The sequence below is a fragment of the Tenebrio molitor genome, chromosome 4, assembly GCF_963966145.1.
Source record: "Tenebrio molitor chromosome 4, icTenMoli1.1, whole genome shotgun sequence".
Taxonomy (NCBI): Eukaryota; Metazoa; Arthropoda; class Insecta; order Coleoptera; family Tenebrionidae; genus Tenebrio; species Tenebrio molitor.
The window spans coordinates 23,685,192-23,707,335 of NC_091049.1; the positions used below are offsets into that span (position 1 = coordinate 23,685,192).

The window sequence follows — 22,144 nt, forward strand, 5'->3', positions numbered from 1 at the left end:
ACTTAAATGACATTTTTAATTCAGTTTGACGAATTTGACCAAGGACTTGTCAAAATTTATTTTAAATGTCGAATTGCTTTCAAAATTTTAGGAATATCGTAGGTCATGGAATGGCCTACCAGAGAATGTGGCAACGTAGCCAGTGTCCTGGCCTGTAACTTTAGACCGCCTTGATTATATTCGAGTGATATGGACACATAAATGATTTTTCGGCCTCACAATCTGGGAAATATAGCGTTACCTTACACTTTAGGTCAAGGGAGGTGCGAGTTCCCGTACAATGTCAAAAATTTCTAGTGGAATGTGGGAAAAATCTAGTGGAGTACGGGAAAAATGTGCGGACACCGTTGATTTATTCTTTTCACAGTTACTTTAAAATTAAAGTGTCCATATCTTACTTTAATTTAGAATAAAAAAACACATTTCCCTGTATAATTTTTCCGATAAATGTGTTTGTTTAATTTATATCGATCGAAAAAGAAAATAATCGTAACAGGGAAAATACAACCTATTGGGTTGGCAGCTGTATATGTCAAAAAGTTTGACAATTGTCAGGTGTTTCATAAATATCTGCAAAATTGCACAATAAAACTAAAACACAGAAGTTGATATATGGTTTTGTGTACCTACTTTATCCAGTACTAGCTGTTAGTGCTAAAGTGCAACTGGAAACTAAAAATATACAAAAAATTCTAACCCCAAAATCTTGTATTCACCTGAAGAAAGATGATTCGTTTTCACCAGGAAGTAGTGGTTAAGTACAAGACATTTTAATAATTTGCAACATTATTAACATAATTTATTTAGTAAAATTACAGTTGTAAACATTATTGTTACAATTCTCCACTTTAGAGAACAATGCAGAAACAATTTGGTAACTGTCAGCTTTATTACTTCTGGGTTGAATGTCAATATGTTGTACTGGTGCTTCTCTTACGGTACTGATGATGGAATTCTCAATGTTGGATGGTTACATTGGAAGCAACTGCTAAAAATTCAAGTAGATTAAAGCACTGTATCGAAGTTTGTGACACAACTCACCATTGTTTGAGCTGTAGCTGCAACACAGTACATTTTGTTTTTGATGTTGAAGGAAGGCCATCAGTCATCACGAATCATTTTAGGAACTTCAATCTTGTGTCCATAGGGCAATCAAGGTTCAAATATTTGTCAATTTTATTTGAAATTGTTTTAATTGTATTAATACCAATTTAACCTGACTTCCATATATTTCTTCACAGTTTCAACCCAGTTTGGATTGGTAATGGCAAACGATCTACAAATATTGGTTTTTGTGTCAGTTATCAATATAATATCTTCTCTTGACATTTTCCATTTTCAGAGTATATAACTCCTTTCGGAGACAGGCACCACAAACACCTATTAATAAAACTGTCTGTAATAAAATATGGTTTATTAAAAATTTGTGAATTAAAGAATAGTTATTACATACTTTCGTGAGAAAAAATTGTCCAATGTAACGTTGTTTCGATTTTTGTGGTAATAAGTCAGAATTTAGTCCTGCCACTAGTTGTACTGCCTCTGGTGTCACATTTAACTCACTCTATATTATATACTAGACATTTTTTTCACTCGATTAATACACCAAAATCAAATTTTGAAGCACGACCGTGAAAATTTAGCCGGCAAATAATTTGTTAGGAAAAAAACAAATGAGCGGTCACGGTCGTCAAGGAATTGATTCCACAGCATTCGATTCTTTATTGACGATGTCAAATTCTACAATAAAATTAGTCTTGATTTTTAAAAGATTTAATATTTTGGTCAGCCGAAAAGTCTAATACAAATGTCGTACGGGACGTATTTTCCGGCCCTCCAACTAATCAGGCACTCGGCTGCGCCATCGTGCCCGAAACCAGTTGTCGTGCCGGAAAATTCACATCCCGTACTCTAATGTAAATAACTATTCCAGTTGCCCAAATTTACAAAGTATTCTTATATATCTCTTATGTATTTCTTATGTCTTATGTCCATTGTGAATAAGCACTTAGATCATTACAAATTTAAAAAAAGCTATATTCTATCTCGTGATTCGGAAGTCACGTCATTGGTCCCGGTCTATTGAGTTGGTCATCATGCCCCTCATAGATTTGTAAATCAGTCCTAGACTGTGAAACAACATTTTATAATAACAATAAACGTCATGATATAGTCATTTATAATATCGGGTGTTCATTTAATATTCTGGTAGTATTACCTCGTTTCACTCGCGTTTTAAACTGACCCACTCGTGCCAATCTACACAAGAACTCGTCAAATAAACTACTATATTTTAGCACAGATTTACACTATTTAAAAGGAACAACTGTATTGCCAAGATGTGCAGGGAGAATGTTTCCAACTTTTATTAAACTGATCGTATTTATAAAGATTAATAAAAATGCAATTTGTTGTATTATTTATTAATCACTCTAATTCACTTATTCCTTGAAGTAACCTCTAATAACCCTAGGTGGCGGACAGGGGACTGCCTTCCAGATGTACAAGGTAGGAGGGAAATACAAATAAAATATCCACCTCAGACCAACAGGTTAGAAGAAGATAACTATACCCTTCAATATTAAAACTGGGAGCAAGAAAATGTCTTTAAATACTTTCCATAAACAGTATACCACAGACGAAACGAAATTACTTCGACAGTTGGTTATACGGGGTCATTATAAATGTTTGTAACAACTAGTGGACGTACCGGCGCACCTAAAGCATAGCGCACAGCCACCTACGATGGGACAATCATTTATAATGACCCTGTAGTTCTGCGATGCAGAGAAATACGGGAACCCACTGCATTAACACTCGCAGATTAACCACTACGTATGATTGTATGGATAATAACTAATAAGAAATCCTCAAACTTGGTTGACAACCGGCGCTGCTTCAAGTCATGGTTGAACATGGGTGGAAACTATGATACTGTCAGAACAAATGCATCAACATCTTAGGATAGAAGTATTGACCTATAAAATCTAAATAACAGGAAATACACTTCACTTCATCAGACGCCGTTTTCACTGAAATCCTATTTGAATTTCTAAAATGATACTTAATCTATTGTATCTAAATGTAAGACTGTCATTCACTTATTCCATGGCAAAGCAACGAAATAAAAAACACAATTTAAAAAAATTATAATACTATTTAACATACAACTCACAGAAAAATACACTTACAGTGAAACTTTTGGAAATTCGAAAAGGATGTTCATTCTTCGCTTATTCCTCTATATAGTGATATTTATCATATCCATGGAAGTACGCATCAATGAACATATAAATCACTCTCAGCTGTTTCTGGAAAAGAAATGCTTTACTTAATGAAAAGGTAAACTAGAGCATATTTAAATAGATGGACTAGGTCATGAAATTCAATAACGATAAAAAAGATCTAATGCGAACTAATACAGGGTTATTATGATTGTCCCATCGCAGTTGGCGTTGAAAACCCACATAACTATTGTAATGATTTGAATACATTACTTTTTCCGCCAAATATTCGAACCTGCGCAAACGGTAACAAATGTGGTCGTGATCGTCATCGAATCGGAGGAGCCCTACGTTGTGATTTTCTTTGGCGGAAAAAGGTTCGGAATGCAAACGATGAGGGTTCCAGTTGGAAGAGTGCCGCAAATAAAACACACATGTGAGGGACGCAAAATACCTTTTATTAAAAATGCCTGTAATAACTTTGATGAAAAAGAAATTGAAACGAATACAAAGGACAGAAATTAAGTTTAACGAGGTACAAGAAATTAACTAGTTGAGTACATCACAAAAATAAATGACAAGATGAATGCAACAATATTTAAAATAACAGAAAAACGGGCACATGACAGACAAAATGACAGTTAAAGCTTGCAAGACAAGTAAACAAATTATGGTGCAGTTATTACAGACAGGGACGGATGAAAAACCCTCTTTAAAAACCGTATCCCAGGTATTACTCATATTTCACAATTAGATTAATGACAAAAACAATGGTTATTTGAAACTACGCGGTCAAGGTACGCCAACGGGAGCCTAGAGCTGGAGGTAACAAACTTTCGGCCGCGAGGGGACTCAGAAGAATAATCTGAGTCATCTTGAAATCAAGCGACGTTTATAGATATTCGGGGTATTAATGAACGTCAGACTATTTCGCCGACCAAGCAAGAGTGACAGAGCGCCTCGGGGTCGTACGATTAGCATCACTAAACAGCATAAGCGAATATTTAGCTCCACCGTCCCCAACCAACAGTTTCCCGACAAACCCCCGAAATCTCTATAACCTCGACGGAAGCTTCACGAGAACATCCCGCCGCCGCATAAGCGAAGACTCAGGTCCGCCCCCGCTAACGGTTTTAAATAACCGTAGCTTCCACAGAAATTTACTAAACTACCCCACGACTTCCTGATTGTCACCTAGCTCCCACAGGGGCGCACTTACAACATTTTACTTTAACTTTTCCGAAATCTAGCAACAACACGAAGGAAAAAAAAAACCGAGTTTAACTCTATCGAACAAAGCGTAACATTAAACGATGAGAAAATCCAACAAACAAAGCGCAACATCAAACAATGATAAAATAAGTAAAACAAACGCAACATTAAACCAGGATAACATAAGCAAAACAAAACGCAACATTAAACAATGAGGAAATGAAAGAGAACAAAGCGCGAAGTTAAAACGATAAAATAAAAAACACTTTAAACAGGAATACAATACTCGCTGGCAATACTAAACAAAAATATGGCGGGTCGAGTGCCATTAAACAATGTTAGTGAAAGAAAAACAAAATGGACGCACGCGGTCCGGACGACGGCTACTAATTTCCGAAATTACAAGATTGCAAAAAAAATGAACCTCCCGGGGGAAACTTAGGGATAACGCTTATAATTAACAAATGGGCCCTTCTTAAAGAAACAGCATGCAACAAAATGAAATCTACAACATACCCTTACCACGTGGTCCTGGACCCAAAAACAAAAACAACGGACAACGAACGTGAGATAAATAATTACCCGTGTGGAATCAAAAAAGAAACTGCCGGATTCTTCACGGGGACACAAAATATCTATTCGGGACGGTAGTGTAATTGGTTCGGATTTAACTTACAAATTTGAGAAACTTGGATCGCTCTTCGCAAGGTGTGTTCGTTTCGAAAAACTAAACAAAAGTGACCTACCCCCTTCAACCGCCCGCGCGAGCCCGTTTCATCCCCCCTATCTTTCCGCTTTTCAACAGCGTCCACAACTCGCCAAGAGTACCAACCCCATCCCTTAGTTCCTAGTCTAGCCGCTAGTACCTTCCCATTTGGCGCGCTCTCGTGGCGGTACCGGGAATTAAAAATTTTAAATTTTAAACTGGGTCACTACACTATAGTCTATTTTTTTCTGGTAGGCGGTTGCGCGCGCCATTTACAAAACCTTGCAACGAAATGCGACCCCCTGTTGATTACTCTATTCCACTAACCAATAGGGAGGTCGCATTTCGTTGCAGGATTTTGTAAATGGTGTGCGCAACCGCCTACCAGGAAAAAATATACCACGACCTGCTGTATAATAACCGGCCTCTTCCTTTCATTAAAAAAGCATTGCGAAAATGTTTCCGAGAAAGAACCAATTTTCGTCGATGAGGGCGCCAGAGTACGGGCGCTTCTAAAGAACAAAAATGGGGAAAAATATGTTTAGACATGTTTTTAGAGTTAAGATTGAGTACAGTAAGTTCATATTTTCTTTCTAAAACAATACTGAATACAATCGTATTTTTGTATTTTTGATTTTAAATTCGAATGTCATTTGAACGAGAAAAACTCTCGGTGACAAAACTTAAGATGAATAATATCCCCAAAAAGCGCCCGTACACTAGCGCTCTGCGGGGATCACTCAAATTACACTTTTGAACAAGCCGGTTATAATACAGCAGGTTGTGAAATATACTATAGTAGACAGATTTCCACTACCGCCAGGAGCGCCACCTATCGGCGATACTAGTCTCATTCATGTTATGAGGCTTGCGGCACATTCAACTACGTCATCAACGCCTACTGTGATGGGACAATAATTTATAATGACCCTGTATAATATTAACAATAACATAGATTAAAGACAGACTTGTATGACATCAATAAAAGAAGACGGCGCGCTGTATAATCAATTCATTGGAGTTGCTGTATTTACTAGTTGTATTAATTGTTTACACGTGTTTCGTCAACGATGTTGGCCTCATTGGAACAAGGAAGAGAACATTTAAACAACCAATAAAAAATAGTAATGAACTGTTTTTGTTACAAATCCGCGCCAGGTTCCGATATGCGATATTTAAGGTAGCTTAAGTCTTTTTATTCTCGTACCGCACTGTCGATAAATTCTGTTCCATTTCTTCTCGCAGTACGAATAGCGTTGCATACGTCAATTTCCAACTCTTTTTCGTGTTTTCGGAAAACATAAGACAACACTACAAATAAGCCAGAAGCGCTGACTCCATCCCTAGTAACAAAGATTTGGAAATGAAATTACCTGCTAGAAGTGGAAGGAAGAACTTACTTGCACGCAATTAAGCATGGTTCACGGTGTTCACTAACTCTGTTAAATTTTAACATAATTTTAAGAAAGTGATTAGAATTTTTTAATGGCCGTTTTACGCTCCAGTTGTACAGTTCGAACAAACAAATATTGGTTTCGTAAATTATCTGGAAGAAGGATATTATTCATTTATTTATAAAATTGTAACTTTTACTTTTCCGGTTGTTTTAGTGAATCTCCGCACTTGCAAGTAATTTATGATGCCATAAGATTTTCTACTTCGCTCCAACCATCTAACTGAAATTATCGTTGCAGAACCAACACTCCTGTGAGGCCACATGGGAATATTTTCCTAAATTTTGAGAAAAATTACATATTTCCAGGTAACGTAAAAAAGTCAGAAAAACTCTCATTTAACATATCTCATATTGATTGAATTTATATGGATTTTATGCATACTATTACGCTACCAGAAAAAAGCAAGAATAGTAACAGTAAATTTAATATTTTACTGCAGGACTTACTTTAAGTTTTCTTAAAAATAAAATGTGAGTAACTCGTTTTGTTGTAATTAATTTCCAAAATTCTGTAACAGTTTGTTCAGTAGGTTGTGGTATAACTAAATAGTTTCCACTCGTCGCATATCCATCCACTTGAAAAATATATAATTAGTAGCAACACTTAAGATTGTGTTTTACCCTAACTGACCAAAAGGGGTGTGCTGTTCTGGACTGGTGACACATTGAGAATGCTGGTATTTAACAATGCTGTCATTCCACTGTAATCTTTTTAAATAATTGAGTTGTCGTTTAATGGCATTTACATCAAAATTTTCTTGACGAGAATTTTTAAATGGATTTTCTGTTTCCATCAAAACTTCTAAAACAACTAGATGTACTAGTAAATAATTTTCCTAAAATGTTTTGTTATAGTACATGTTTCAATTAAAACATTAGCTTTTACCATTTGATTTACCATATGAGGTCTTTGCTCTCTTAAACTTTTTGTTAAATTATAAATATCAATTTCATTTGTTGATTTTGCCATTGCTAAAACTAGATCGCACAAAATTAATGTTCCAGTTCTGTTTACCCCAAACCTGGAAAAATTACATCAGAAAGTGATTAAATTACGTTAGATGATAATTTTCACATACCCAGAATGAATTACTATTGGCACGTTACTGGTTTCTGTAACTTCCCTTATATATTTTACTACTGGCACTAAAGTGTTTGGATAAATTGGATTTTCATCATCCGAACCCCATTTGAGATAGAAATGTCTAACTTTCCTTGTGTAGCTTTCATAATATATTTCGAATTCTCTGATGTCGTGATGCTCAAAGTCTTCTACCTTAGTTAACTTAATTATCATATTTCCGTATTCATTCAAGGTATTTAATTTCTGCGGCCAGTACTCGGCACACATTCTCTAGTAAAAACAAAATAAACGTATGTTAATTTAGTTTGATAATTTTACATAGTGGACAACAAACTTTTTTATTTTCAAAAAAATTAGTGGCCATTATGACTGTTTCAACATTCTCTTGCCAAATTAACCTCCAAAAATCTTTGATTGTGCTAAACTTAGGTCCTTGACATGCTATGTAAGCTTTTTCTCTGTTATAACCCTTTAAATAATGATTGAGAAAAAATACCTATGTTTTTGTTATACTCTTACATTTATGTAACTGGCATTTATATAGTCATCATTTCCTACTCCTGGTAACGCCTTTAAAACAACTCTGGTATGGTCATCTGAAAAACATGTTTTTTCCAGGTTCACTTATTTAGTACAGTTTAGTATATTTTACATGGAATATATGTTTCATCTTTGTTTTTATTAAAGTTCATACTTTTCTTAGCAATCGCACATGAATGAGTTATTACCTCTGGAAGAGACTTAAAAATATCCAAAACTATAATTTTATTAACAGCGAGTTTATGCTACTTACGCGAAACTGATTTTCAAGATCCTTGGTTGTTGATCTTAGATTTGTTACGTAAGTTTCAAAATCTTGTAATTTTATGATTGTATTATTCGTTTGTCCGTTCGCAGTCACTACATCCAACAAAATCATTTCCTCTGGTACATTTCTCTCCTGTTCTGTATTTTTTCTCGATATGTAATAACGGTAAATAATACTTAAAATTGCAATTGCCACGATCAAACCGCAAAGTAAAATTAATATCCAACCATTGCTAAAGGCGTCCATTGGTTTGTCAGACTCTATATAAAAAAAAAAAAAACAGTAGTTAATATTTTGCAAAATTAAGGGCCAGTTTTAAGAAGCGAAATTAAGTTAATCGTGATCAAATGCGAGATTAACTGAACACGTGATCAGAGTGAACCAATGGAAGTTTCGCATTCATGGGTTAATCGCACATTAAAATTTAATTCGAATTAAATATTTAATTCTCTTTTTGTAAACTGGCCCTAAGAGTTACCTTGAAATGCGGTTGTCAAGTCCAAGGAGGTTGCAGTCGTTTCAAAAGTTAAAGGTTTGAAGTTGCTTTTGGTGTCGGTTGTTATGTTTTGTTGATAACGTGTGGTTAACGTTGGTAAAGTCACAGTTGCTTCAAAAGTGGAAGATTCAAATTTAGGACTGCTTTTTACTTTTTTTGTAAAATGTTCACTTGCTATCGGTGATGGTTGGGTGAATAAATGTGTTTTTACTAGATTTAATGGATTAATTGAAATGTTATCCAATAATTTAGTTTCATTTTTAATGATGACCCATAATCTTATATTGCAAGTTTTATTGGTTGTCACATTTTTAATAATTCTCCTTGTTTCTGTTGGAAGTATATTCTTTTCAACAGGTTTGTTTGATCCAGCGCACTGAAATATAAAAATTATGTGCAAAATAATTTTTGAAACTTTACTGCATAATTTGTCGGAATATATCCAGTTATTATTATGATATACTCGTAAATGATTTAATTAAATTGTCATAATCAGTGTAAGAATTCTGCAATACTTACTTCACATTCCACAGAGTAATTGAAAGATCTTCCTTTTTCAATATTTTCCCAGTCTATTAATAAACTTGCAGAATCGACAAATGTTGCGTGAAGTGTTTCTAAAATGTCAATATCATGATATAGGGTAAAGTGTCTTTTGTTTAACGCTGGCCATTGGCATTTACATGATAATTACTTTGGATCGCGTTATAATAAGCTTTTAGCAGGAATTTTTAAGTGAATGTGACAAAATATTAGACTAGTATTTTATAAATCAATTTCAGTTTAGTTTATACTACAGAATAAAATAATTACGGAACTATTTGTTTCCCAGAAGATTTTATAACCGTTAGACAGTTACAAAATGTTCGACGAAATTTTTATGATCGTCTTGGTTAGTCTCTTGCAGCCTATGGAAGACAGTTTGAACAATTTATGAAATGAAAATTCAAAAATAATTAAAGTAGTTTAAAATTGTTGAAGTAGAATTTTATTTATTTTGATGTAATTATGATTTTCTATGTTTTATATTTATGAAATAAAACTGCACATTTTTCAAAGTCTATCCCATTCAATCATTTCTTTATTTGAAAAGGTATCCATTGAAATTATTACTGTTTAATGTTTGTTGAGTTTACATTATGTCAGCCTACTTGGCAAGCCTCGTGGTAAATTTAATAAATTTTATCCACAATCACATTTTAAAACGACTTTTTTTAGAATTTGCGTCTCTAATAGGTTTATTATTGTATTCAATTTAGAGTCGTTTATGGCTATCTATTAAAGCCCTCTACGATTAAAGCACTCCTGGTTTACTAAAAAAGCGTTAAAAAAAGGCACTGTATTACAATTGATGTTAAAAATGTTACGTAGAAAAATATAAATTTAGAAGTACCTACGGAAGAACTAAAATATGAGGCATCAGCAAAAATTTACTCAAACACATTCTACACGCACATAATAATAAAATAGAATAGAATACTATTTTCTACACGACTGTCAAAGCATGAATGCATTCTTAGGTAATTATTCTTGTTGGATATTCAATGAAAGAATGATATCAATTCCACGCCCCGTGTTAGAATCTACTGAAATCCACGGTTGTCGGCCAATCACAACCCTCGTATTTTCATTCTACAACGGCAGATCGCCAATCGGATGCGTTTGTAAATAATAAGTCGCGCATCGCGTAGCAACTGCTAAACGAGACAATTTTAATTGTCAAATATTAAAAATCAAATTAAATTCGGGGCACTTTTCCAGATTCCGCATTATTATCGGAAATTTTTGTATTGTAAACCAAAAATGTTATGTATCTACTTAAGTTTATTATAAAATAATTTTTCTGATTAAATTCAATTTTCTAAAATTGTTTTTTCTTGGTACAGTCATAGAAAAAGTATAGTTTTCAACTTGCGTATAATGGCTATTATATTATTTTTATTATACCTGAATCATAATCCCTGTTTTTGACACTAAAATGCGTGCGAAAAGGGCCTTTAAAATACTAAAGCTTTAAGGGTTGCTTAGGTAACAACAAATTCACGTACATTTTGAACAATGATAAATAGACATTTATACACAATTTATGATAGCAACGAAACAACAACTATTGACCATTTCTATATCAACTATTAATGACACAGATTACTTCGCAAAAGGTATTTCAATTTACTTTTTTTGTTATAATTTTCAGATTGTAGTGAAGGTATAATAAAAAATAGCGTATGATACACATTTATAAGGGCCTTTAAAGCACTTGCGACGTTAAAAGCACTCCGCTACGCGTCGTGCTCTTAAACTCGTCACGCGTGCTTTAAAGGCTTCCTTATAAACTTGTATCATAATATACTATTATTATTTATTAAAAAAAAACAGAAATTGAGATAAACAGGGTGCATCCTAAAAAACGCCGCAAGCCATATCTCCGTTATTTATGGCTCGATTTAAATGAAACAAAAACTAAAATAAATCAATTTAAAAACACTATAAGCACTTTTTTTTTTCAAAAAGTCATTCAAGGTGAGATGATAATCAACTTTGTTTTTTCAAATAGCTTGGTATAATTTTTTTTATTCCGATTTTGAAAGAGATTATTTTTCTGAATGCAATGATATGCCACATGTTAGAATGCATTTAATAGTAACCGCGCAAATAAATAAATAAAATAGCATTATTGGAAATTTTTTCTTCGAAAAAAATCAGGAATTCTATGGAAAACAATCCTAAGCGCAATATTCATTACCCGCTCTATTAGATTTGTTGTTTCTGCTTGTTTTTTCTTTAAAAAATATAACTATGAATAACAGTGAGTTAACCGACATGTTACAAGTCTACTTTCAATGTAATAGAAATTAGCTATAGATTACACAGTGCACCTAATTAATAATCGTAAGTAACGTGAATTAACAAAGTAACAATGAATTAAAAAAGCTATGTACTTAGCTGGGTCACGTACTTCTATATGTCGATAATTCAGGGACATTATCTGTACAAGATCTATTCTGAACTATTAATATTACTCTTATTTTATAAGCCTGCGTCTTTGTTGTCAGATTATTAATTTCATAAGTATTTATGCTCAGACTCGGTGAAATTGGCTTTACATCTGAAAAGTTGGTGTAGATGCTTTCATCAACCTAAAATTTTAAGACATAATGAACAGTTTTAAAATTCCCTTGTTTTACTCACTCGTTTATATTGTATTTGATAATATTCTGGTTTTGCTTCATCAGCACCAGACTGCAGATTTGTCAGCGATATTGTCACTGAGTTCTCTTCAAGAGAACTCAGCAAAGGAGGTGCCAATGCAACTGGTAATTTTTCTAAAGTTTAACAGATTAAAGGTCGGTTAAATTCAGATAGTTTTGAACACCTACTTGAACATTCTTCTCCGAAAAATTGTTTTTTGCATTTAATGCAACCATCTATAATGTCGCAAGTTTCACAGTTGGGATTGCATAATAAACTGCAATTTGGTCCCCAATAACCATGACCACAACCTAAAAACGAACGGTTATATTTTGTTCTATTTTGTTTTTAATACTTACTCTCATTACAAAATGACCCGGTGTGTCCCCAACTACAATAACAAATTTCATTTTCCAAACAAATTTTATGATTTGAACAATCCGAATATGATATTCCTAGTATCTCTTCACAACTTATGTTACAATTTTTTCCTAGATATCCAATTTTATTGCAAAATGTATAATTATCGTCAGATCTGTATTCTGGAGTTAAACTTTTACAGAAGGTTGTATTGTTATCGTCAGAAGACAATTTTGTTGAAAAAGTTTCTACGAATATTCGTATAGATAAATAACACAGATTAATTGTTCTCTACAATTACTACCTATTTTTTGATTGCAAAAATGTATGTCATCGATTGCCCAATAACCCTTGATTTGATTATCTGACCGTTTACGATAAAAAATTAGTTCTCCTTTTCCAGAAGTATTACTCCGTAATTCAATTTCCCTCCACATTTTCAAAGAGTTATATTCATTAAATCCTTCAACTGTTTTGTTATCAACGATGTTTTCGTTTATTTTTAAAATTATATTTAGGTAACAGTTCTTGTCTACCGAGACAAAAAGGGACAAACATAAATTTTCGGAATACTCAATGGTCAAGTCACTCGGTCTGCTAGAGGTGACTTGGTCAGAATAATGAAAATAATCTAAAAAAGATTCATATGGCGATTTATAATGTTTACAATAAACAAGAATCAAACGAATGGTTCAATTTCCATATTTTTCAGTCTTGATAACTTGTTTAGTTTTATTAGTTTCCAAAAAGTAGAGAATGAAATTTTCTATTTTATTACCAGTTTGCAAATGAAGGTCACTGATTATTATGCTCGTCTGATCATTCGCCTTATCTGTAATATGAGACCTGTGCTCATATCAAAATGCGGTGGTGTGGGAAAACCCTTGAAAAAAATCACACTAGGTCAGGCGGGCCTGAGATTTGAACCTAGCATCTCCTGAATGCAAAGCGGCGCGGTAAACGCGCCTTCAAACTTTCAAAATTCACAAAATTTTATTGCAGCGAAAAATTTAACATGGTAAAGGTGAATAATTTAAACTGCATCAAACCGAGCAATAGTTTAAGGGACAGTTTACAGAAGCAAAATTAAGTTAATCATAATCAAATGCGAGATTAACTGAACACGTGATCAGATTGAACCAATCGAACTTTCGGATTCATAAGTTAATCGCGCATTAAAATTGAATTCGAATTAAATATTTAATTCTCTTTCTATAAACTGGTTCTTAGTTATGATAATAATTCTCAAGATCTATAAATATATGGACATTAACCATAAACAAATTCTTACAGTCGTGAAATTTTAAATTGTTCTTGTGTATTGCGACCGCGTGTGGAACAAAATCTATTTTTATATTTTCCGTTATGTTATCAATTAATATCTTAAGATTATTATTTTTTGCCAATATGGCATAATGAAACCACCGAAAGGGAAAGTTCTTTTTCTCAACCTATAATCAAAGAAATGGCCATATAGCTGTTAATCTCTTATATAATACTTGCGTTGTTATCATCTTGTCCCAAAGTAATTGTTCTTCGAATTTTTTTATCTTTAGAAGTAAAGGTGAGATTTATATTGTTGTTATCAGAATATGTTGAAAAACATTGAGTGCTTTTTATGATAAAGCCATCACGTATCGTGGTCGTAAAATCTACATAAATAATATACAAAATGATATTCCAACACAAAGACTTTAACTTACTTTGCCATCGTTTATCTGTAACAGGAGCATGAAATGAATTTCTTGAGTGTATTTCGTCCCAGTCACTATAAATCCAATTGCTAAGTTCACGTGATTCTCGCTTCACCTCTACGTTGTAACTATATTTGTGTTGTACAAGTTTTAAAACAAATAATATATCTTACCTGGAACTCCTGATGATATATAGATAACTGAATTTTGAGTTACTACACATGTGACGCTGTGATCTTTAATTAGTGTAATTACTTCACCTGAAGTAAATGTTTTCACTAATATGCAATTCAACATCACCCACAATAACATTTCTGTATATGTATGTATATTATTAAATTCAGTTAAAAAATAACTTATCACTCTTATCAGCCAAATGATGGCAGATACATCTTATCTTTGGCAGAAAGAATAAAGTATTCACAAATGATTTATTGGTATTTTTAGTTAACTAAATAGTAGTGTGACGTCACTTCGGTGGTGACGTTACGGTTCGGCTCGGTCGGTCGCCATATGCCTCGAGCGCCAGTCCCTTTTTTCGGCTGTGCCTGTGGCGGGACGCCACACTGCCGGGGTAGCTTTTGCGGAGCTACGGTGTCCAGGGGTCGGCTGTCAGGGTGCGGGGAAGGGGAAGTTAAACCAATAATTACCGCTTAAATCTTTTATCTTCAAGCTGTCAAAGATCGCCCCTTTCTTTATCTCCATAAAGACGGTTAAAGTTTCATTTTTTTCTGAGCGGCGTAGAAGTACTTCAAGTCCTAGGAGTAGAAGTGTCCCAGAGGCGGCTCGACTAAGTCAAATGTAAGATCATTTGAAGCATTTGTCACGATTAATTTATCAATTACAGTAATCAATTATACGAAATATTTAATAATTAAATTATCCCCCATTAAAATAAAGCCTCTAAGAACGCGAAATAACGAAATTATTATCCAATATTTAACCGACCCCACTGTCGTATTTCACGAGTCGTTTGTTTTGGGCGTGTCCATGAACTGTAAATTGTAATCGTTTGCTAGTTACGTTTTGGTAATTTTTGTTATATTTAGCGAATATCTGTCTCCGGTGCCAGTAAAAACGAAATGCGTGGCACGGGGCACGGCTCAAAGACTTGTGCAGACCGCGGCAAACTCTATGGACATCTAATCGCACTAGTCTCCGGCGAAAAGTGCATGATTTCTACATAGTGCTGTGGTTCTGATGAAAAGTATCTGGCTACATAGGTAAAATTTCGAAAATTTTATTTAATTAGTAGCCACGATTTCTCGCGTGCGCATATACGATGCCCGACCCTGTACAACCGAAACTACGAGTACAATTTCCAATAGTTTCTAACTTTCTAAATTTATAAAAAGTAATACTGTGGCGGGCCTCACGTTGGGCGACACTTTGGCAGTTGTTTGTCACATAAATGATTATTTACAATTTGGTAAATACAAGGAATTCAAAAGGTAACTATTCAGAGAGACCGGGTGGACGGTCTTCAGTGCCGTTCAGTGCTCTGCCGAATGGTTCGAGGAAGTGTTGTTTTCAATCAATCAATCAACTTCATTTATTTTCTTGTTTATATAATACATTTCATTTGTTCTTAGGGCTATGGCAAAATTTTATAAGGGGGGCGCTGCTGAGGCTTAAGGCCTTTTCAGCGGTGGGATTATTCTAATTACAATGTTATGCTTAATGTTAGACAGTGATTTGGGTACAATACAATAAGAATACAGTAGAACGGAAAAAACAAAGCAGAGTACAATGGAAGTAGTTATATAGTGCTGGTTCTGGCTCACTCAAAAATCACGTTTTTGAATCATGTGTTTTGCGCTTGTAGTTTAGTCAAAACATAGTTTTTGATTCAGAGTAAATTATCTGATCATTACATCCGTTTTGGTTCCATCAAAAACATGGTTTTTGATTCATGTAAGTAAGCGGTATTTTGCGTGACCTATATTTTTCCAAACAGGTGTTGTGTGTGTGTTCATGTACATAACATTGAGGTAGGTAATGGAGTTTCATATCTCTGTGCGTGCATTGCATTTTATAGTAAGTAAATCATAAAAAATATTTTCAATGTACCTAATTGTTGAATTCTAATAAAAGATAAAAAATTTACATTGTTTGTGTCTTGGAAAAGTGTTTTGTTTGAGGGTAGGGTATTGCGTAAGAAATAGTGGGCGTTATTTTGTTAACAAGGAGGGGATATGGAGTATTAATTAAGGAAGATTTATCGTTTGATATCAGTTTAATATCAACAGTAAGAATATTTTGCTAAAGACTTTTAATATGAGTTTATTTTTGCAAAGTGTTAATGAAGCAACTTTTTTCGTGCCGTTTGTAAAATCAAGCCAGCTGGAAGTTAATAAAAAATTTCAAGTTAATCAGTTTAGTAAAGAGGATTCACAGTTTGGTAAACAAGTTGTGGTTGATTGTGGGGATTTTAAAACATCCTTATCCCAGCGTTTTACATCGCAATTCACTGAAGAGGCCATTACAACTCTCAACCAGGAGTTAAGAGACGGAAAAACAATTTTTATGATTAGTCGGGGGAACGTTGGCAAAACAACAAATATATCTTTCATTCAAGAATAAAGGTGACAACAATGAAAAATCAGAAGAAATTTGTTCAAGTAGTGAATAAGAAGAAAAAGTTGTTATTATTGTCACATATACAGTCAATAAAAAACTTAAAATATTTAATTGCAATGTATGAAATATTTAAAATAAATGTATAAATTAATGTATAATATTTATATGATATGTAAACTAAATTTTAAACAAATAAAAAACTTCTTCAAGTCCTGAGCTTTTGGCCACAGTTTCCAAAACACTAGCAGCATTTCCTCTTTGGATAGCAATACTTATTCTTCGCTGGAAATAGCTAGGGGACTCAGAAACACCAGATTTTTCAAGCAGCAACTTGCTTATTTCTTTAAAAAGCTCTTTAGCATCTGGGCTCCATGGGCCAAAGGTTTCTAACGAAAAGGCGACAAAATTATGATTTTCTTTAATTGTACAATATTTGCCGTGTTTTAATTTTTCGGCTGAAAGAGCAGCGGAACCTGATTTTCTTGAACAACCATCTAAATGTGTTGCAGCCAAGGTATCAACACATGTTATATCCCAAACAAGTGTTCTACCACGTTTCCAAGGAATTAAAGTAACCCCATCTGGTCTTTTACCATCTTCACGAAGCAATCCGTAAGGTTCAATAATACAAGGAATGTTGACTGAAGAGAAGGTACGCTTTAAAATATCATTTAAAGCACTGTGGCGTGGAATTCTACCAGCACTTTTTAAACACGAAAGACCATGATGACCCCATTTATCCACCTGAGAGCCACAAATGCAATTGTGTGGATGACAGATTTCAGATCCAATTCTAAGAGCAACAGCTATTTGAAGTGTTTGATGGTCCAATAAAGTACCAAGGTTAGAAGATGGTAGAGCTTTTAACCAGGCTCCAGATTCCAATTCAGAAACAGCTAGCAGTCTTGCTTTATTGCGATGATCAGAAGAATCCAAAATTTCATTAAAGTTTTTGTTGATAATTGGAGCATCCCAAAGTCTTTGCAAATTAGGTGAATCAGGTATCTCAATGCCGGGACAGAGGAGCTTCCAACAATCCAAAGCTTCTGACAAAAATATTTGATCTCAAATGTATTGTTTAAAGGAGAGAGTATACATCCGATGAGAGCAATTGAAGAATGTATTGAAGCAAGGAATGCTACTGAAGATAAATCAGTCACTGAACGGATACCTAGTCCACCAAAATTCAATAGAAGAGATGCTTGATTCCATGAGTTTGAAGATAATTTAATGTTCAAAATTTTTTCCAAGGTTGATTGAATTTTTTCATCAAAAGCTTTACAATAATTTTTGAATTTTCAAAAAGGACAGCAACGAAGAAAATAGTTAAGTTTCGGAATCCAAAGACAATGACGTAGCAGAAATAAAGCCATATGTGGTTTTATGTTTTCGATATTTTTCACTAACAAGTCGAATTTTTCCAAAATTGTTGAGAAAAAATTAGGCATTGCATCTTCAAATAACGGCGAACCAAATAAAGATAAATCTTCTGCAGAGGTGTTTCTAATATCTGGAGAAAGAGATTCAAATTTATTTAAAATGTCGATTTTGCGTTCTTCAGAAACATCAGGAGAGAGGAATAATTCACATTTAGAGTAATTCAATGATAATCCAATTTTTTCAAATTCAACTATAATGGTTTCCAGATCTTTTAAAACAGTTTCAGCTGAACCTCCTAAAGCGCCATCATCCAGATACCAAACATTAAGGTGCGACGAAAGTCTTTCAATGGTCGGGTGAATTGATAAGCTGAATATAGCAGGACCAAGGGGGTCGCCTTGTTGACAACCAACTTGAGAATAAATTAAACTTCCATTGTAAATCAGATATGAAGGAGAAGAGTAACATTGCCATAAATAAGGATAAATCAGGGGAATCTTGTTGTTAACCATTAACAGCAGGGAGTCACATTCAACAGAATTTAAAGCATTTTTAACGTCAATTTTCAAAAAAACTTCGGCTGAATAGTTTGTTAAATATGATCTTACGGAATGCACAGCTGCTTCGCAACCACTTCTCGTACCGAAACCAAGTTGTTTTGGTTTAAGATAATTTGAAATCTCTCCAGAAAGATAATAACATCCTAATTTCGATGCAAGGCGTCTAAAAGTTGATCCAATAGCGATTGGGCGTATTCCACCATCTTTCTTAGACAGAGCGCATAAAGAAGCTCCATAGATAAAAGGTGTAAAATTCGAAATTATTTTCCCAGAGAACATAAAATTGCCTTAGCAGGATTTTAGAAGAAAATGCTAATTATTATATTGTACTCTTTAGCGCAACACCTGCAGTAAGTGATTTTCGCACTTTATGCGTATCTAAAACTATTCATTTACAAAGTTGCTTTATGTTTACATTGTGTTTTCTTTTCAAAGCTACATTTCAGATTACAAATTTGGCTCATTTGTGTACCATGCTACCTGAAATTGCTGCCCAAATTGTAGCTTTAAACAACGATGGCCGAAGTGTGCGGTATATTGCACAACACCTTAATATACCGCGAAGTACTGTGCAAGACGCACTCTCGCGGTTCCGTGAAACACATGGATTCACGAGAAGGCCGAATCTGATCATAGCAGGTCAACAACTGATCGAGATGACCCTTTTCTGTGTCTTTCTGTATTGCGAGATAGGGGATTGCCATCAACTATCCTTGCTGGACGATTAGCTGATGTTCGTGGAGTTATGATTTCAGCCCCAACAGTCCGAAGGAGACTGAAGGAAAGAGGTTTGTCTGCGAAAACACCAGCTACAGGCCCTAGATTAACGGTAGGACATCGAAGAGCTGGGCTTGACTTTGCACACCAGTATGTGAATTGGGGCGACAACGAATGGAAGAACGTGCTCTTCACAAATGAATCCAGATTTAATCCTAGATCACCAGACGGTTGTGAGAAGGTGTGGCGAAGACCAGGAAAGCGATACAGTCAATGCTGCATATCTCCCAGAAGTGGATATAATGGAGGCAGTATTATGATCTGGGCTGGTATATCTTTAGAGGCTCATACCGATTTGGTGTTTGTTGAAAACGGCGCAATGACGGCACATAGGTACATCCTGGAATGTGTAGAATCTCATGTGGTTTCCTATGCGCCATTCATTGGCGAGAATTTTCTTTTTATGGATGACAATGCTCGCCCGCACATGGCGAGTATTGTCGGTCGATATTTGGAACAAGTTGGTATACGACTTCTTTCGTGGCCAGCCAATAGTCCCGACTTGAATCCAATAGAGCACGTCTGCGATTTTCTTGGCAAAAGAGTGAGACGTCACCAACTCCGACCGGAGACGTTGAATGGCTTAAGAGTGGCTCTGGAGGAAGAATGTGCTCAAATACCTCAAGATTACATTGCCACTCTCATTCAAAGTATGCCAAATCGTTTAAGAGACGTTATAAGAGCTCGCGGTGGTAACACCCGTTATTAATATTGAATTAGTGGTGTTATTGTAGGTCTTAATTGCATGTTAATTGATCAAATATTTCATTATTTTTGTAAATTTAACTTTTCTTCATTTCGTTTTTTCATTGTATAGATGGTGTTACTTATTTAAACACAATTTAAGAGATTTCATGATTTTTCAGGTACCACAATAACAGTTTTGTAGGTGTCCGGAATTTTTTGAGCGGCAGTGTAGGTTAGGTAAGTTTGACATCATAAAATGTCGCTGATATTTTAGAAGACCATAATATTGTCTGTTTTATCCCCTCCACGGTGCTCTTCGCAATGTTATAATACTGGGCTACCCTCTGGATCGACCACCCTTCTTCTAATTTAGAAAGAATGTGCACTTTCACGTTTTCAGTTAGATTAGGCATTTTATTTGTCAAAATTGATCATTGACAAGAAATGTAAGTGCATTTTACACTGTAGAAAATTAGGTGTACTCTATAATTTTGAAATTAACTGTACGTTTTTGAAGTGAAACTTTTTATGGGAGAGTTTTGAAATTCTGATCGGCAACCTTTTTGTGTGTGACGAAAAGTGGTGGGGGTAAACACTGTCCGGTCGAGTGGGAGCAGTGTCGCGCATAACGGTTGCGCCAATATTTCCATCTCACTTAAATGTGAGTTAATCTGTTTGACACGATACAAACATCCCTTAAAATTGGGTATACTTATGTCTTTGTCACACTCACGGCATTTATCGATAATGTCCTCTCTTTTAATTAAAAATTAACAGTGAGTTACGCATTTCGATATTGTTTAGTGTTATCGTTGTTTATAATTTATTTTCTTTATTAAAATATACAATTTTGTTGTGAATATGCCTAAGTCAGGCGCAGAACGAACGAGAGCGTGGCGTGAGAGAAAACGTTACGAGTGAAGTGACAGTTCAGAATGTGAAAAAAAGAAAAAATAGATCTGAAATTGAACGAGATAGTAGAGAAAGGAGTAGAATACGTGCTAGTTTGGACGGTGTAAATAATAAAGACAATGAACCAGCAACTAGCACCTCGGCTCAGCCACCTCCTTTGCACTTATCAGTGATAATTTACAATATTCTGATTTTAACAAATTCAAGACTGGACATAATATTTTCAATCGAGATTTTGTAAATAATCCATTCGGTTTTAAGTGTTGTGTGTGTGACAGATTGTAGTTTAAAAATGATTTGAAACCTTTATCCATTGAGGAAGAAGAACTCATACAACAGAAATTTCCAGAATTCGAAGGCCGTAATGGCCTGGCATGTACAACTTGCCGCCAGGCTCTCGGGAGAAACACCATTCAACAATTAGCAGCATTCAATGGCTTTAAATATCCACCAATCCCCGTTCATTTACCAAAATTAGATTTGGTTTCTGAAAGACTTATCTCTCCTCGAATTCCATTTATGCAAATTCGCCGATTGCGTCATGTGCAAGGACAATTTGGAATTTTAGGACAGGTGATCAATGTTCCAGTCAGTGTAAATAGAATAGTTAACCAATTATTGTAATACAAAAGTTTCACTTCTATCGTGCGTCTTTACGACACACTCTCTTTTCTTTTTAAGTTATGCTGTCCATACGTCTTGCCAATAATTACCCACTTAATAAATTATTGCATTGAGTTTGGTGTTTTTCCGGATAGTTGGAAGGAGGCTGTCATAATTCCATTGCCAAAGAAATTCAGACTCTTGGAGCTTAAAGACCTAAGACCAATCAGCATTTTTCCAGTAATATCGAAAATCTTCGAGAAAGCCATAGCACTGCAAATTAAAATGCATCTAAAACAGGAAAATTTATTGCCGTTGCTACAATCTGGTTTCAGAAGCAACCATAGTTGCGCCACTGCTTTGCTTAAGATATCGGACGATATCTTTCATGCTTGTGATAATGGTCAATTGACTCT

General features: G+C 34.6%; 1 protein-coding gene and 1 long non-coding RNA gene across 5 annotated transcripts; one reads left to right on the forward strand and one right to left on the reverse strand.

The window, feature by feature from the left end:
* Positions 1-420: 420 nt before the first annotated feature.
* Positions 421-1,674, forward strand: LOC138128047 (uncharacterized). Its single transcript, XR_011158504.1, has 2 exons — positions 421-753; positions 819-1,674. It is a non-coding gene; the product is annotated as an uncharacterized lncRNA (long non-coding RNA).
* A 1,458-nt stretch (positions 1,675-3,132) lies between these two features.
* LOC138128046 (receptor-type tyrosine-protein phosphatase alpha-like) lies at positions 3,133-14,574 on the reverse strand. 4 transcript variants are annotated; one of them, XM_069044247.1, is made up of 23 exons: positions 14,403-14,574; positions 14,239-14,346; positions 14,039-14,187; positions 13,827-13,986; positions 12,840-13,166; positions 12,535-12,783; positions 12,364-12,486; positions 12,176-12,309; positions 11,943-12,123; positions 9,506-9,603; positions 8,969-9,362; positions 8,476-8,750; positions 8,335-8,422; positions 8,202-8,278; positions 8,017-8,151; positions 7,678-7,952; positions 7,485-7,620; positions 7,230-7,434; positions 7,046-7,173; positions 6,736-6,873; positions 6,543-6,688; positions 6,350-6,485; positions 3,133-3,305 (listed from the first exon to the last, which is right to left on the reverse strand). In XM_069044247.1, the coding sequence occupies exons 1-23, from the start codon at positions 14,539-14,541 to the stop codon at positions 3,234-3,236; spliced, it is 3,873 nt and encodes a 1,290-aa protein (XP_068900348.1). In that variant the 5' UTR covers positions 14,542-14,574; the 3' UTR covers positions 3,133-3,233. The 4 variants fall into 4 exon arrangements, with proteins under 4 accessions (XP_068900348.1, XP_068900347.1, XP_068900350.1 ...); XM_069044246.1 differs by having other exon boundaries at positions 3,133-3,311; positions 14,403-14,573; XM_069044249.1 differs by having other exon boundaries at positions 3,133-3,311; positions 14,239-14,303; positions 14,403-14,572.
* Between the last annotated feature and the right edge of the window lie 7,570 nt (positions 14,575-22,144).